At 53.5% G+C, this 16,666-nt stretch overlaps 2 protein-coding genes across 5 annotated transcripts in view; one reads left to right on the top strand and one right to left on the bottom strand.

Annotated features, from left to right (window-relative positions):
• KCTD10 (potassium channel tetramerization domain containing 10) lies at positions 1–14,244 on the bottom strand. 3 transcript variants are annotated; one of them, XM_059863593.1, is made up of 7 exons: positions 14,104–14,244; positions 10,905–11,118; positions 5,941–6,110; positions 5,372–5,458; positions 4,905–4,957; positions 3,936–4,131; positions 1–3,333 (listed from the first exon to the last, which is right to left on the bottom strand). In XM_059863593.1, the coding sequence occupies exons 2-7, from the start codon at positions 11,110–11,112 to the stop codon at positions 3,115–3,117; spliced, it is 933 nt and encodes a 310-aa protein (XP_059719576.1). In that variant the 5' UTR covers positions 11,113–11,118; positions 14,104–14,244; the 3' UTR covers positions 1–3,114. The 3 variants fall into 3 exon arrangements, with proteins under 3 accessions (XP_059719576.1, XP_059719575.1, XP_059719577.1); XM_059863592.1 differs by lacking the exon at positions 14,104–14,244 and adding an exon at positions 13,311–13,411; XM_059863594.1 differs by lacking the exon at positions 14,104–14,244 and adding an exon at positions 13,322–13,410.
• The window catches only part of UBE3B (ubiquitin protein ligase E3B), a 21,613-nt gene continuing 18,626 nt past the window's right edge, over positions 13,680–16,666 (top strand). The window contains exons 1-6 of one of the 2 annotated variants that reach the window (XM_059863588.1): positions 13,680–13,736; positions 14,209–14,291; positions 14,704–14,899; positions 15,236–15,356; positions 16,126–16,185; positions 16,521–16,625. In XM_059863588.1, the coding sequence (XP_059719571.1) occupies positions 14,739–14,899; positions 15,236–15,356; positions 16,126–16,185; positions 16,521–16,625 (447 nt within the window). In that variant the 5' untranslated portion in view covers positions 13,680–13,736; positions 14,209–14,291; positions 14,704–14,738. Of the gene's footprint in view, positions 13,737–14,154; positions 14,292–14,703; positions 14,900–15,235; positions 15,357–16,125; positions 16,186–16,520; positions 16,626–16,666 lie in introns of those variants that run through there. The other variant, XM_059863589.1, reaches the window with a different exon arrangement.

The raw sequence follows: 16,666 nt of genomic DNA, 5'->3' as shown, positions 1-16,666 counted from the left end.
TAAATATGAAATATCTTCTAATTTATTGTGTTATATTAAAAAAAAAACAAAAGTACATATTGCAAACATCAACCATACACTGAAATCCAGCTGAAGCTTGTTCTGTGCAGAAGTCTGGACAGGTGGGAATGATTGTACAGAACAGGAATTTGCTGTTGTCCATGAAACAATTCCATTAAGACTGAAAGGTTCTACCTATGCTTTGCTCTAAGGTAGGATGGGAGCTTGGAGCCTTGCCCAGGTGCTGTTCAGGGGATCCAAACCTGCCTTGGGCAAGTGCAGGAGCAGCTGCTTTGGTGCTACAGGGAGAGAGGTGGGAAGGGGACACCAGGGCTGGTCCCTGTCCCCTCCTCGTGCAGCCCCACCTGTGTCAGGAGCTGGGAGGGGACAAAATCCCTTCCCCAGGGGAACTTCCCTCAGCTCCCCTGGGCTGTGCTGGCACTGCTGGTGCTGGAGGATGGAAGCAGCCAGCTCTGCTCTCCCTGGCACTGGGAGGCAGGGAAGGATAATCTGAAGAGCTGCTTGTGCCCAGGACACCTGCCCTGAGCCCCAGCTGCACCTGAGAGCTCAGAGTAAAACCACTTAGAGTAACGAGGCTCAGGGCTGAGAGCATTTGTGCAAGGGCATGACCAGGGTGTGGCCAGAGCAAGGACAGGGACAGCAGGTAAAGGACAGGCCCCAGGACAGCACAGCTTGGCTGCACCACTCCAACCCCCTGAGGGTGAGCTCAGGAGTGAGTCAAGAGAGATTTTGCCCACAAATGCAGTAACAAAACTGAAATGGAAACTTTAACTTTCCTGGAGTGACTTGCTAAACCAACAGCTCTACAAAGCACTGTACAAAGATTAAAAACAGCCCTCCCCTGATTTTTAAGAACTTAGTTTGCATAACCTGAAAGGGAAAAGCCTGAAGCCAGTTAAGGATCTATTTACAGAGAAGTTAATCACGTAGCTGTGACCTGTCAGGTACTTAGTACTGGTGTCACCTCCTGGGGCTGAAGCTGCTCTGCCCCACAGGACTGGATTTGGTCTGGAGTCTGCAGGTCAGCACAGCCAGGGATGAGCTGGAGAGCAGCTCCCAGCTGGAGTGAGCAGGGTTTGCTGCAGGACTGGTGCTGGTCCCTGGTTCCCCTCTGCTGGGACAGCCTCCACCCCCAAAGGCTGCTCCACATGCTGAGAAGCCCAGTGACAGCCCAGTAATCACCAGTAAGTGCCAAAGTACACAGTGCTGGAGAAACAGCAATCCAGGACTTCCCTGCCTCACCCTCAGCTCAGCCCAGCCCCAAGGGGAGAGGCAGTGGCTCCTTCCCCCTCTGCACTGCTCCAGCCCTAGAGGGTGCTGCAAACAGGTTTAAGTACAACTCAAACTGGAAGCCCTGAAGTGTCAGGACAGAGCTGAAGCTGCTGAACCCCAAGGAGACTGTGGAGCTCTCAGTGAACAATCAGCAGCTGCAGGAGAAAGAGGAGAGGAGACAGGTGTAACACCCCCACCTGCCCCAGCCAGCAGCTGCCTGCAATGTGGACAAGTCTTTGGTTACTAGAAAGATGGCCTCAGATTAAATTGGAAATCTTTGAGCTTTACTTGATGATCCAAAACTGTACAGCCACTTCCTGGTGTGTTTCAGCCTCTACCACCGAGCTCTGTGGAACAGAAGAACGTGGCTGGTGCTGCTGCAGCACCTTTGGTTTCACACTGCTCCCACGTCCTTAGCAGCCCTGAGCCAGGAGCGGGGATCCTTGGAGCAGGAACACAGAGCTGCTGCTCCAGAGGAGTGTGGCTGTTAAAGCCAGTGCTAAATATTCCAGAGAAAGGGTCAAAAGAAACTCTAGCCCAGGGCAGAGTGCTCTGGTGTCACCCACGGGTGCTGCTGCAGTGCAAGTTTAACACTTCCTACCTCAGGTTTCTCTCCCTCCCAGGACTGGTGACCTGAACTGTCACAGCTGTGGCTCTGCTCAGCCCTATGGAATGACACCCCACCTCCCACCACTGCTGTCACTTGACTCCACAACAGGCAACAGGAGACAAGGAGGTAGATAAAATATTCATTGAAAGAGAAAAGCACTCGTAGAAAACCACAGTGCAGTGGCCTTCTCCATGCTCTGCCCTTCCACACACAGCTGCCATGGCTGGGAGGACTTGGAACAGCCTCAGGATGAAGTCAAACAGGGAATATCTGCCTCTGGGTCACTGCCTGCTCCTGTTTCCCCTCACTCAGAGCAAGGCAATGCTCCTGGATCAGCTCCAGAAGGGAACCAGGGCTGCTGCCCCCCACCAAGACCCCTCAGCATGGGGGGATTGAACCTGCTGTGACTCCTGGTACCTGGGAGCTGCTGGAAACCAACCCCCCAGCTGAGATCCAGGCTCAGACAGAAGCTCTAAACACTGACCAGTACCAACACCACTCCTAGGGAAAGCAACCGTGGACAGTTTGCTCCTGATTCTCCTCCCTTGGGAGGAATTTTAACCTTGAACTGTAGGGATAAAACAGGGATGGATGTCCCTGGCTCAGAGCTGCAGAAGCTCCACTGAATCCTTGGAGGAGCAGATCCTGAGAGCTGTGGGGAACCTGAGGGAGCAGCCCCTGCTCCCTCCCACTGCTCTGAGGGAACCCTCTGCCCCCAGAACTCCAGGAATCTCATCAGCCTGTGCCATTTGTTCTTTGGGGAGTCACCCAAGGCACTCCCAAGCTCACTCCTAGGAGCCAGGGAGCTGTGCAGCAGCCCTGGGTCCAGGTCCCTGCCTTTCCCCACAGCCCAGGAGAGTCAGGGAGTGCCTGGAGGGAAGGAGGGTGGCTGGCTGACCTTTTGTTTGTTGTTTTGGTTTTAAAGTGCAGGATCATTACCAAAGTCACAGGAAGCCAGTCCTCCTCTCCAGCACAAAACAGCAACGACAAGAGTGCTAAAAATTCTGGGCATTTCTCCAGCTGCTCAACAGGCCCTTCCAGGCTGCCCAGTAACCTCATGGATCCTCGCCCTACAACTACCGCATTTAAATACCCCAAATAACCTAGAGTTTGTTACAAATCCCAATTTACAGACTGTGCTGGACAGGAGTTGCACTGCCTGGTCCTGCTGCAGGGCAGCCCCTTCCCCAGAGCTGAGGGGGTCCCCAGGCTCACTGGTGCAGGTGGGCCCTGTCATCGGGGCGCTTGATGTGGATCCTCCGCACGCGCTCGATGCGCTCCCGCTCCTCGTCCTCCTCCAGGTGGTGGGAACGCCCTGCAGCCCCTCCCGTGGCTTCCAGGAGGGCATTGTCCGGCCCCCTCCCATCCTGGGATTCGTACAGAAGAATGTTCAGGGTCTCCTCATAAATTCGGGCTTCTGGGAACTCCACCTGGCAGGGAGGGAAGAGAAGGTCAATCACGGCAGGCACCAGGTTACCTCAGTTTGGATTCCTGACACCGGCGTTACAGTTCCTTAACTGCACCCCAGCCACAGAAATCCTTTCAGGCACAGTCCTTTCTATTCCAGTTTTTGCTTCCAGCTTTTGGGTCCAACGACAAGTTGGGTTTTTACCAGAACCAGGCAGATCTCTCCTGGGAAAAGGAAGAATGCAGGGAAGGTGTGCCATTGCTAGATCCCTCCTTACAAAGAGCCAGGGAATGGTTTGGGTTGGGTTAAAGATAATTTAATTCCATCCCTAGATCATCTACTTGCAACTCCCAAACCCAAATGTAGCTAAATGCTCAAGCTTGTCTGAAGATAGAGCTGGACTGAACATTATGGATATCATGATGTATTATGGAATACCACAGGGCTTTATGGAATACCCCAACTGCCCAGTGCAGGCAGCTCCTGCTGTACCCCCAGGATGAGCTCCAGCTGCTGCCCCACTCTCAATGCACTGATTACCCTCCAGAGGTGCTGAACAATGACAAAGTGCAGCCTGTTCAGCTGTCAGGGTGCCAGGCTGGAGCATTCCCAGTTTTCCTGTACCTTGGTCTGCTTCTTCTCAGTGGCATAAACGATGGAGGTGCAGCAGACCTCGGCGATCTTGCGGCCCTGCCCGTAGAAGGACCAGCAGCAGATCTCATCCCCAATGACATCCTTGATGAAGAGCACCCTCCCGTTGAACCTCAGGGACAGCTTGTCAAAGAGCTCAATGTTCTTCAGCATGTTGTCATCAGAGTTGCTGTGGGAATGGAGGCAGCAGCAGGAATTTACAGAGCACGTGGAAAGAGTGGGAGCAGTGGGCCCTGACAGAATTCTGTGTCACAGAATCCCAGCATGGTTTGGGTTGGAGGGACCTTCAAGTCCATCCAGTGCAACCCTGTGACATGGGCAGAGGCACCTTCCACTAGCCCAGGTTGCTCCAAGCCCCATCCAACCTGGCCTCGGACACTTCCAGGGATAGGGCACACCAAAGTAATTAATTCTTATTATTTCACTACTACAGGCAGGAAAACCTGAAGCAGCAGCAATACAACAGCAACAGCCCCGTGAACAACTGTCCAAGGCCACTTCACCCAGGTGCAAAATCCTATCAGCCAAATCAAACCATTCCTGAGCTCAGCACCCTGGATGGGCACTGTTATGCCATGAAATTTATAAGGGAATAGGGGAAAGAGGACAAGGCTCCCCAGTTTGATGATTTCACCACTCACTGAGCTCCCTGTGTTCAACTACCACACTGCAGTCCACGGGAATGCAGACAGCACTTGGCCAGGAGCCTCTGCCAGCTGCACCTAAGGATTAGAGGAACTCCTCTGGCACAGAAATAGCACAGGCTCAGCCTCCATGGATGGCAGCAGACTCCCTTCTGACTCCAGTTTGAAATTAATTGGGAAAAAATGGAGTGCCTGCCAACACCAGTCTGTCATTGGGTCTCGGGGAAGAAAAAGGAAGCTTTTATAGTAGATTTTAGTCTATGAAAAACTTTCAATAATTCCAGCTGAAATCACTTACCTGGTGTAGGAATATTTGTTGTTGCTTCTGTTATAGAGCAGCTTCACTGCTGGCTGTAAGAAACAAAGCACAGATGAGTTCCAGGGAGCACAGCCTGAGCTGGAACCTCAGAGAAGGCCCCACAGAGAAGCTGCAATGACAAATTCCCAGTGGGATTTCAGTGGTGTTACTGCTGTTGCTGCAAACCTGTGATGCACAGGTTGGCAGTGGGACTGCAATCCCTCCTGACCTCTTCTGGAACTGGATCCTTATCTACTCTTATCTTCCCTCTGTCTTATCAGCACCCCCTGCTATGTGCAGGAACACTTTCCACTACCCCAGATTGCTCCAAGCCCTGTCCAACCTGACCTTGGACAATTCCAGGGATGGGGCAGCCACAGCTTCTCTGGGCACCTCTTCCCAAAGCCTTCTCCTCTCCAAGCTGGACACCCCCAGCTCTCCCCATAGCACATCCCAGTCTCTCTCACCTTGTTGGAGGTTGCAATCAGCTTCTGCTCTTCCTTGGAGGAGGTGATCACTGGGACCTTGCAGAAGGGCTCATAGGCATCCTTGTTCTGTGGGAGCAAGAACCAAACAGCAGCTGAGTGACACCAGCTCCCAGGGCACACCCACATTTCCTGGGAATCATCTCTGCTGAGGGGTCAGTGTCCAGGCTGTCCCTTTGGAGCTGTGGCTGGCCAGGCAGCATTCTTCAGGGAGCACCTGAGGTGCCCATTCCTGTGTTCCACCACTGAATGTCCTGTGCCCAGTTAAACAGCAGGATCTGGAATGGGGCTTCTCTCAGACAGGACATCAGTGACAGTGGTATCAAACCCAAGATGGGAACCTCAGAGCATAACAAAGAACACAACAGGACTCCAGCAGCTCTGGGAAGAAGCTGGTTCTCCTAGATGTGACCAGACTCCAGCAGATGACAACATGAACTACTCCCATTTCCATCCCAGCCTCCAAAATCACCACACGAAGACCAGGAGAAAATCCTGCTCTGCCCAGATGCTGCTGCCCACCCCCAGCTGCCCCTGAGCCCCGTGCCCACCTGCAGGGCTGCCTGGCACTCATCCACCAGCCCCTGCACCAGGTAGTACTTGGCCTCAGCCAGCAGCTCCTCGATCTCCCGGCGGCTCTCCGGGAGCGGCACGGCCCCGTCCCGCAGGTAGTTCAGGATTGTCCCAAAGTGCTTCCCACAGCGGTCGATCAGGATCCAGCCTGGGGACACAGGAAGGCCACAGTAAGGACTGTGATGTAAGCTGAGATGAATGTAGCAAAGGCCTGCCAAGGCCTGCTCTGTAGGCCTTGGCAGAGCAAACTGGTGAAGGACATGATGGAACTGGGAGTGTGAGGATGGAACGGGGAATGTGAGCAGAGTGCAGCTGGAGCCTGGGACCATGGTGGGAGGAGAATGACGGAATGGTTTGGGTTGGAAGGGAACTTAAAGCCCATCCAGTCCCACCTCTGCCATGGGCAGGGACACCTCCCCCTATCCCAGGTTGCTCCAAACCCCATGCAACCTGGCCTTGGACACTTCCAGGGATGGGGCAGCCACAGCTTCTCTGGGCAGCCCAGGGCCTCAGCACTCTCACAGGGAAGAATTTCTTCTCAATATCCCATCTAGCCTTGCCTCTGACAGTGGGAAGCCATTCCCCCTTGTCTTGTCCCTCCATGCCCTTGCCCAAAGCCTTTCCTCCAGCTCTCCTGGAGCCCCTTTAGGCACTGCAAAGTGCTCCAAGGTCTCCCTGGAGCCTTCTCTTCTCCAGGGAAGAAAAGAGCTACAACCAAAGCTGTGGGTGCAGGATCCACATTTCACCACTCACTGCTGGGATCAGGCTGGACCCTGGAAAAGTCAGGCAGTGCCAAGGCTGGAGTTTCCCTGAGTGAACAGATGGCCACTCTCACAGGCTGAGGCTCAGGAATGCAGCGAGGAAACGCTTGTGGGGAAGGAGTCATATTTTGGACAAATAAGGAAAGTAGGTTAAAGCAGCCCCTGTGTGCTCTGCATGAATGGAATTACGAGGAAAAGTCTGAACATTTGGTTCATTCTGGAGAGGGAGCACGGCCCTTTCTGAGGGAAAAGGAGACACTCTGCAGCAGCTCACTCCAGGCTTCCCAGCTCCCTCATTCCTGCTGTCCACAGACAACACAAAGTGTGCTCCAAGTGTGATTTTACAGGCTGGAACAACAAGCTAGAGAAAGAAAGGATGGAACAAAGGACTGATCCAGACTAATGGCTAATCCAACTAGAGCAGAAAAAAGCCCATATGGCAGTGCAGACTATGGAAAGCAAGAAATCCCATTTTAGTGGGAGATTTAGTGGAAGGTGTCTTTGCCCATGGCAGGGGTGGAACAAGGTGAGTTTTTAAGTCCTTTCCTACCCAAACCATTCTGGGATTCTGTGATAAAGAGGAAGCACAAGCCATGGTAATAAACCAGAACATCCATATTCCACAAATGCAGCTGCTTCCCAAGCTCACTGGAGCACACAGGAAGGCAAAGGGCCAGCTGAGAGCAGAATTACCATCCCCAAACTCCTCTGTGATTCCTCGTAGGCTGCAAAAATCTGCTGCAACTTCATGTTTACAGATGGTGAAACTGAAGCAGAGTTGCTCATTTTCATGTGGGGATGAGAAAACACTTCTAGTACTATTGCAAAATCAGACTGACCACTAGAAGAGCTTTAAAAACCCTTCTGCTTCCCCCAAACAGCCCAAAGGAGATGAGTCACAGGGAAGTGACCCCGGTGCCACACGGCCATAGCAGAGCCAACAAGTGGGCTGAAGTCTTTTGGAGTCATTTTTTAATTGCAATGTTCCAAAAACATCCTGTGGTCCATTTAGGAAGGGACACAGAATCCATGGGCTGTATGGAACATAGAATCATGGAAATGTTTGGGTTGAAAGGGAACCTAAAGTTTATCCAGTTCCAACCCCCTGCCATAGGCAGAGCCACCTTCCACTATCCCAGGCTGTTCCAAGCCCTGGCCTTGGACACTTCTAGGGATGGAGCAGCCCCAGCTGCTCTGGGAATTCCATCTCAGCCTCTCACCACCCTCACAAGGTGGGTTTCTTCCCAATATCCCATCTATTCCTGCCCTCTGGCAATCTGAAGCCACCCCCACTTGTCCTGTAACTCCAGGCCTTTGCAAATAGTCCTTTCCCAGCTTTCTGTCAGCTCCTTCCCTTCTCCAGGCTGAACAATCCCAGCCTTTCCTCCCAGCAGAGCTGCTCCTTCCCTCTGATCATCCTGGTGTCTCCTCTGGACTCTCTCCAGCAGCTCCAGCTCCTCCCTGTGCTGGGCCCCAGGGCTGGGGCAGCTCTGCAGGTGGGGTCTCACCTGGGCACAGGGGCAGAGCCCCCCTCCCCTCACTGCCTTTGTCCATAGACACATCACACCTTTAGAAATCCACCTCTGTCTTACAGGAATTCTCAGGGAGAGGATCCAAACACTCCAGCTAAAACCAATTTTCCAACCAAGCCCTGGCAGGTGAAACAGGAGCCTGACACTGGACACTGCCACTCTCTTATCAGCAGCTGGACCAGGAACAGCTTCCCCATAAACAGCAGCAGGGAGTCGGGGAAAAAAAGAGAATTGGAAACAGGTGGATGCACCTGGAAAACTCACATCCTTCTCCCTCCTCATTACCATCCAAAGAAAATGTTCCAAATATGCTGATTTGCTACAGTTCATCAATAATTTCTAAGCTGAAAACAATCATCTACCATGCACAGCCAGAGAAGCCCAGACTGTTCTCCAGCCTGAGGAGCAGCAGGCTGGAATTGTTCAGCTGGGAGGAGGAGCTGGGATCTGAATCCCAGACACAGAGCAGGACCCAAATCCCAGACTGCTTAAACCCAACTCCTTCCAGTTGCTCCCCAAGCCTGGCTTCTTTTCCTAAGAAACATCTTGTTTGGTGCCAGGTTTTGGGTGGGACCAATTAGGAGGATTTTGAAGAATTCCAGATAAAAAGTGTTTCCTTTAGCAGCCCCAGTGCTATTGTCCCAGTTTCCAGGCAAGGGGAGATAAAGCAAGAACTGCTGCAATGGGAGTGTCTGTGTTACAACATACAGGAAGTATCAAATTCCTCTTAAAACACAAACTGGTTCCATGGAACAATCCCACACACACACACTGTGGGAGTCACAGCAAAACAAACTTGGGATTTTACATCCCAAACGTGGTATTTTAGTGGGAGAAACTCCAGTTATCCTCATATTTGGGGTGCAAACAGCACCTGCACTTCCAGAGCCTCTGAGCCCTGAGAATGGGATATCCCAACCCTCCTGTACCTGCCCAGGACACTGAGAACAGGCCAGGGTGAGTTTCCAAAATGAATTTGGAATTTCCAATCCATTTCCAACCACAGGAAGTCTGGAATTATCAAATTCAGCACAGCAGCTTCAGGGAGGGACAGGAAGATCCACCCCAAGTTTAGCAAAGGGAGAATGTTCACAACATTTCCACTCCTCCAGTGCTCCCAGTCAAGGTGTTGATTCCCATTTGACAGGGGTTTTGCCAAACTGGACCCAGTGCTGATTCCCATTTGACTTTTTTTCCAAATTTGACCCACAGACTGACTTTTTCAATGCAACCTCTATGGTCTGTGTCCAGGATAAGTACCCCAGAGACCCTTTGATCCAAATCACAGCATCCACATTCCTGCTTTATCCTGGCCTAGGATTACACCTGGAACAACACAGCTTTGTTTCCCCCAGCTTAAATATAAAGACTTCTGGCAAAACCAGGAATATTCAGCTAATCAGGCTGTATTTTTACATTTTTTCCCTTCAAATCCACTTCATTTTATCTCAGGAAAGCTTATCATAAACCTCTAAACAGACTATTTTAAAGCACTCAAAACTCAGTCCACCCTGTACTATATTTTCTCTATTTTCAGCAAATTCAAACAAAATTTTCAAATAATAATTAACTGATCCCCAGGGAGGTGTTTGAACCTCCAGGCTCAGCTTTGCAGAGGCTGCAGTTAAATACAAAGGTTCTTAAATATTGTTATGGGTAAAACATCAGAGTGAAAATAAAGCTGAGCTTCCAATTAAACTCTGGCACACCCACAATGTGGGAATGTGGAGATAAAATTCCAAATTTTATGAAAATTCTGCAACTGGTTCTGTTTGAGGGAAATCAGCTGTCAATAGTCCCACAAGAAAATTGTTTCATTTAAAAAAATCAGCTTTTAACTCATTTATACCTATGTTCAGAGCATGTTTTATATTTTGTTTATAAGCAAGGAGACAAGAAGAGGGAATGGCACTCTGAGCTTCCAAGAGGACACAAAAGTCCCAACTCAAAGATTCCTGATCACTATTCCCACCTTTTTCTATGGACTTCAGAGCTTTAGTGTCAGATTTCTGAAAGGAAAAGATGCTCCAGGTGTCACCTGGGCCTGACAGGACCTTTGGAACTTCTTAGTGTCCTTCTGCTAGTTCAGGCAACCACTGAGGTCACCCTTGTCTTTTGTTCCACATTTTCCCCAGCTGTATAATCGTGGAATAATGGAACAACAGCATGGTTTGGGTTGGAAGACTGAAGATTATTTAGTCCTTGAAGATTATTTAGTCCACTCCTTGCCACGAGCAGGGACACCTCCCATTATCCCAGGTTGCTCCAAGCCCTGTCCAACCTGGCCTTGGACACTTGCAGGGATGGGGCAGACACAGCTTCTCTGGGCACCCTGTGCCAGGGCCTCAGCACCCTCACAGGGAAAGATTTCATCCCAATATCTAATCCAAACCTATTCTCTTGTCCTGCCACTCCAGGGCCTTACAAATATTCTCTCTCTGTGGTTCTTGTGGCTCCTTCAGGCACTGGAAGGCCACAACTAGGTCACCCCAAACCTGCCTTTTGTCCAGGCTGAACAATCCCAACCCACGAGAGATCCTCCATCCTTCCAACCCTACCAACAGAAGTTCCCCTGACCCTCCTGTGACCCCTGTGACTTTCCCTGCCCAGGAAGGACGTTGAGAACACCAGGAACATCCCAATCCTTACCTTCACTGTCCGTGAGCACCTCCATGCGCCCGCTGAACATGGCCTTGAGCATGGTGTCCTGCTTGGTCAGGGTCTGCATGGTGGTGTAGTACAGGGCTCCCCCCACGTTCAGCTTCACGTACTTGGAGCTGGGGCTGCTCCCCTTGAAGGACGTCGTGCGCGTCGCGGCCGCCGGCACTGCTGAGCTCACCACGCTCTCTCCCGACATCTCTTCCTGCAAGGAAGGGAGTTCCAGCTCAAGGGAGGACCTCCCAGCTCAAGGAAGGAGGTCTCACTTCAAGAGTGCAATTCCCAGCTCAAGGGAGCAGCTCCCAGCTCAAGGAAGGAGTTCTCAGCACAAGGAAGGAGGTCCCACTTCAAGGCTGCAACTTCCAGCTCAAGGGAGCAGCTCCCAGCTCAAAGGAGAAGTTCCCAGCTCAAAGGAGCAGTTCCCAGCTCAAGGAAGGACTTCCCAGCTCAAGGAAGGAGGTCTTACTTCAAGAGTGCAATTTCCAGCTCAAGGGAGCAGCTCCCAGCTCAAAGGAGCAGTTCCCAGCTCAAAGGAGCACCTCCCAGCTCAAGGAAGGACTTCCCAGCTCAAGGAAGGTGGTCTTACTTCAAGAGTGCAATTTCCAGATCAAGGGAGCAGCTCCCACCTCAAGGAAAAACTTTCCAGTTCAAGGAAGGACTTCCCAGCTCAAGGAAAGAGGTCCCACTTCAAGAGTGCAATTCCCAGCTAAAGAGAGCAGTTCCCAACTCAAGGGAACAGCCCCTAGCTCAAGGGAGGATCTCCCAGCTCAAGGAAGCAGCTCCCAGGTCAAGAGAGGAGCTCCCAGTAAAAGGAGGGAGTTTCCAGTTCAAGGAAGGAATTCCCAGCTCAAAGGAGCAGCTCCCTGCTCAAGGAAGGAGGTCCCACTTCAAGAGTGCAATTTCCAGCTCAAGGAAAAACTTTCCACTTCAAATACGGACTTCCGAGCTCAAAGGAGCAGCTCCCAGTTCAAGGAAGGACCTCCCAGCTCAAAGGAACAATCCCCACCCTGGCAGTGTGACACCCCGTTCCCACCGGGTGTTTCACACCTCGGCTCCTCCCCTGGCTCTGTGTGAAGTTCTCAAGTGTTTTAAATGTTTCACTCTCAGGAACTGAAGGTCACTCGTGGACACAGCCCCTGGTTTTTTCCCGGGGAAAAGCCCTGGGAATGCTGAGCTGGGTTTTGCACTGCAAAGCCAACGCTTTCCCACAACAACTGCTTTCATTTCTTACACAACTCCACAGCTTAAAGCTCTTACTCCATCAATAATCTGGGATGGAATTGGGCAATTCCCAACACACACAAGTGGAGCAGATGATTCCTGCGAGTTCAAATGCAGAAATCAACAGATTCCCCAGTGCTAAAATGCAGAATATCTGCAGGTTTTCAAGGCTTTTTTCCCTTGGAGCACACAGGAGCTTTTCCTGCTCCTATCTGCCCTCCCACACTGCTCAGAGGACCAAAATCCAGCCGGACACATCAGCCTCCAGCCACATTCCTGTCACCTTCTTGTCACCGAGGTCACACTGGCTAGCCACAAATGCCCCCAGAGCCGATAAATCCTTAATCACTTGGAGCCTCCTTTCCTCTGGATGGGACAGGGTGGGATAATTAACCCCCTCAATCCCTGCTCCTCCAGCTCCCGCAGCTCCGGGATGAGCCGAACCGAAGGATTTTTGCTTCACCGCCATGAAACTCCCAAAGGAGCCGGAGCTGTGCGGCACAGGAGAGCGAGCAGGAGGGGCAGCGATAGCCTAGAGGTGATCCCATCATCACCGGCAGCAACATCAGCTCAGGTTCCAGCTCCCTCCAGCACCGGAACAGCCCAGCCTGGGCAGGAATGGGTTGGCACTACCAGAGGGGATCGATCCCACCACTGAGAGACCCCAAATCGCAGCCCTGCCGTCCCCAAACCACGCTGGGGACAGGACACGCGCAAACCAGACCGTGACCAGGGATCAGACCCGAGACCCCCCTCTCCAACCTCACGGCTGGCCCAGCCCGGCCCTGGGGGCTGCCGCTCCTCAACACCCGCACCGCTCTCGGGGGCCGAACCCCCAAATCCTCATCCCGACACCCCCCAGGGCAGCGGCCCCCGCACGCACCCCCGGGCAGGACCGCTACCCGCAATCCCCGGGCCCTCCGCCTCTCTCAGTCCCCCTCCCATGGCCCTGAGCCCCCCGACCGAGTCCCTTAACCCCCCCCCCCCACCCCCGAGGGCCGGAGCCCCCTCAACTTCCCCTGCCCCGCCGAGGCCCCGCAGCTCACAACACCCTCCCCATTCCCCCGCCCCCATCAGCCCCTCACCCCTCCAGTCCCTCCTCCCCCGCGAGGACCAGAGCCCATCCCCGCCCTGCGGGCCCGTCCCCCGCGCCCCGCGCCGCCCTTTCCCCCTCACCATGAACGGACCGAGCCCCTCGGACCGAGCGAGCGGGAGCGCCGGGCGGGGAACTTCCGCCCCTCGCCTCGCTTCCGGCGCCGCCCGGGTGCGCCCCCAAACCCGTCCGATGGCCCGCCGGGCCCCCCCGTCCGCTGCCGCGCTGCGCTGCCACCTCACGGGCTTGGCCCGGCCCGGTTTGGCCCGGCTCGGTTCGACCTTCCCGGCAGCACCGGGACGCAGGGCTGGCTGTTCTCCCTGCGCCGAGCCGGTGAGCGGGCCGGCGGAACGGCAGCGGCGGGGCGGGTTGGCGGCCGGACGGGGAGCGCGGACACGGGGGCGAGGAGGGGGCTGCGGCCGCGGCCTGGGCGGGGGAACCGGGACGGACCGGGGGGTTCCGGGGCCGCTCGGCCCGGCCCGCCCGGCCCGGTGTCCGCCGGGACGAGGGTGAGCGCCTGGGGGCTGCGGGGAGGCTGCCGGCAGCGGCGGGGCCCGGCGGGGTGAGCGGCGCGGTGGGAGCCTGGGCCCGGGGAGGCTGGGGGTGCAAACGGGGGCTGCGGGAGGGATGCGGGGGCTGTCAGAGGGGCTGAGGGGGCTCTGTGGCTGCGCCGTGGGCGAGTCCTGGGAGCTGCAGCCCAGCTCCAGGGCTCTGGGTGGCTCTCGGGTCCTACTCGGGGGTGGCACCTGCTTTGGTCCCCGGCGGCCCGGGTCGCTTTGTCCTTCCGTGCTGTCACACACGGAGTTGTCCCTCCCCTCCAGCTGCCTGTGCTGGTGACCGCCGCCGAGCCGCGGTGCTGCTTCTTCTCCCACTTACCGTTTTCCTTGAGGGTGCAGGGAGGGGTAAATCGGGTCCAAAGGGACTGCGGAGGGAAAGTCTAAGTGCCCAAATCAGCGGCAGGGAATGTGCTTGTCCATGCAGGAGCTGCCCGAAGCCTCTGGATTGGGATCATGTGCGTGTGTGAATGAACATCACGCGCTTCCCTTGAAGAAGTGACCCCTCAGGTGAGTTCTTTGTTGCCGTTTATAAAGCTCTGGTTGGCCCTGGGGGTTTTATCTGGTGAAAGGCAATAAATCAGTGTCCCTTGTGCCCTTTGCCTCCTGTCCCTGCTGGGGAGTTGTTCTTATCTGTTACCAAGGAAAGAACAGAGGCTGGAGAGGGGAGGTGGAGCGCAGTGTCAAAACCACTGATTTGTTTATTTTTCCACTTAAAACCTCCCAGCCTGCAGCAGGCTGTGGGCTGTGCTGGAAGGACTCCTTGCCAGTGCTTTTGTGTCCCTACTGCAGCCCCGTGACAGTCACTGGGGGTTTTTTTCCATCCCACTTTTCCCTCTGCTGTCAGTTTCTTCCCTCCCCTGCAGGGAGCCAAGAATTGCCCTTCTCTGAGTGTTTTTTCCACTCTGCTTTGGTTTTCCAGGTGTTTGCTGTGAGGATCCTTTGCTCCCTCCAGCCATGTTCAGTGCCAGCCAATCCTCCAGGGCGCAGTTCCTGGACAAGGCGCGGCAGGCGCGGGAGGAGCGGCGGGAGCTGAAGGAGAGGGAGAGAGCAGCAGTGCAGCTCCAGGCTCTGGTCAGGAGGTTTCTGTGTCGCTGCCGCCTGCAGAGGGACATCAGGTGTGTGGCATTCATGGCATCATGCAATATGTTGGTTTGGAAGGGTCCTTAAAGCTCATCTCATTCCAAACCCCTCGCCGCGTTTTACTAGCCCAGGTTGCTCCAGCCTGGCCCTGGACATTTCCAGGGGTGAGGCAGCCACAGCTTCTTCCACCCTCACAGGGAAGGATTTCTTCCCAATAACCCATCTAACCCTGTGCTGTGTCAGTTTGAGTCTATTCCCCTTTTTCCTGTCTTTCCAGACCTTTCTCTGCATCTTCCAGGTGGTGCCCTTCAGGGAAGGAATTCTTTGCTCTGTGATTTCTTTTTAACTCTTTGTTTTTCCCTCTTTGCTAGGAGAGAGGTGGAGGATTTCTTTGGGACAAATGATAGTGGCTCAAGTAAAAGAAGTGCCCTGTCTGTGTTCAGGATTGCCAGGAAGCTGCTGTTTGTGTTCAATCCCAAGGAGGACAAGGAGGTGAGGACACTGCCCTGACATCCTGCCATGCTTTTGGGGACAGGTTAAATATGTTTAATTCCTTACCCAGTGATCTTGGGGGTTCTTAAAATATATTTTGCCTTCAGCAATGTTCTCTCTGACTCCTGGCCCTTCCTGAAGGATTGAAACAGGAGAAGCCTTGAATTTTTCAGCAGTGGTTCTGAATTTGGGACATCCTTTAATGGATGTTTTTCCTGGTGACTGTGCCAGCTGCAGGAGCTGAGCAGTGCCTGGGGATTTTGGCACACCCCAGTTCCCCAGGCAGGTACATTGGGACAGCTCCCAGAGATCTGTGCTGGCACAGGGAAGGCTGTTTGTCCCTCAACAGCTTTTCTCACCGTGCCCTGAGCTTGTGGGTTCAGACTGAAGCCCTGAAATGATGATCCCAGGAGGCTCTGAGGGCTGACTGGAAGGAAACCAGCTGGAAGATGGAAAGCTGTGTTCCAATGGCAGCAGCAGTGAGGGATTTTTTAATCTCTGTCCCATGGAAATCTGTGCTCAAATGCAGTTTTCTGTACATACAGCACCCCAGAAAAGCCCTGTGTTCTCAAGGAGGGAATCCTGCACAGCAGCAGCAGTGTGATGTGTGTGCTCCCAGGGAAGGAGCCATCAGGATTCCTGTAGGGAATGTGCTGGGAACATTCACTGATTTGAGGCAGAGAGATCTTCCTCCCTCTGCTGAGCTGTTCCTTGTGCTTTTCCAGCCCTTCCTGTAGTTAGAACTAATCCTACCTTTGGATTTTCCCAGAGGTTTGAAAAGCTGTGCCGTTGTATCCTGAACAGCATGGATGTGGAGAACGAGCCCAAGGTCAGCAGGGGGGTTTGGTTTGAAGTGGGGAGGGCTTGCTGGTTGTTTTTAACTCTCTGTGTGGGGATTTACTTTGCTAGTATGTAATTTTTAGCTTTCAGAAGCCCTTGAGCACTGTGGAGATTCCACAGGGAAAGTCTGAACAAGTCCTTTAGTATTCCTGGGATATTTTTATTCTGTGCAATCACAGGAGTTGAAGGACACTTGGTTTCTGGGGTGGGTGATATGGAAATTTGGGGAGAGGAGCATCTTGGTCCCACTGCTGGGTTCAGTCCCCAAACTCTGCCCAGCAGTAGCACAAACCCTGATCCCTCTGTGCATCCCCCCTTGCTCAGGTGTGGTACGTGTCACTGGCACTCTCCAAGGACCTCACACTCCTGTGGATCAAACAGATCAAAGACATCCTGTGGTTTTGCTGTGAATTCCTCAAGCAGCTCAAGGTAAGGACTATTCCTGTGTTTTCTTTCCCTGCATTTGGCAC

Source organism: Haemorhous mexicanus, chromosome 19, assembly GCF_027477595.1.
Source record: "Haemorhous mexicanus isolate bHaeMex1 chromosome 19, bHaeMex1.pri, whole genome shotgun sequence".
NCBI lineage: Eukaryota > Metazoa > Chordata > Aves > Passeriformes > Fringillidae > Haemorhous > Haemorhous mexicanus.
Note: the sequence above shows the minus strand (reverse complement) of the source record. Positions and strands in the feature narration are given on the sequence as shown.

Excerpts from the sequence above, each read along its gene's own strand:
- KCTD10 (XM_059863592.1), bottom strand. Across the intron at positions 4,958-5,371 it reads TGATTGCAACCTCCAACAAG|CCAGCAGTGAAGCTGCTCTA; the intron begins GTGAGAGAGACT and ends TGTTTCTTACAG. Across the intron at positions 3,334-3,935 it reads CTGAGAAGAAGCAGACCAAG|GTGGAGTTCCCAGAAGCCCG; the intron begins GTACAGGAAAAC and ends CCTCCCTGCCAG.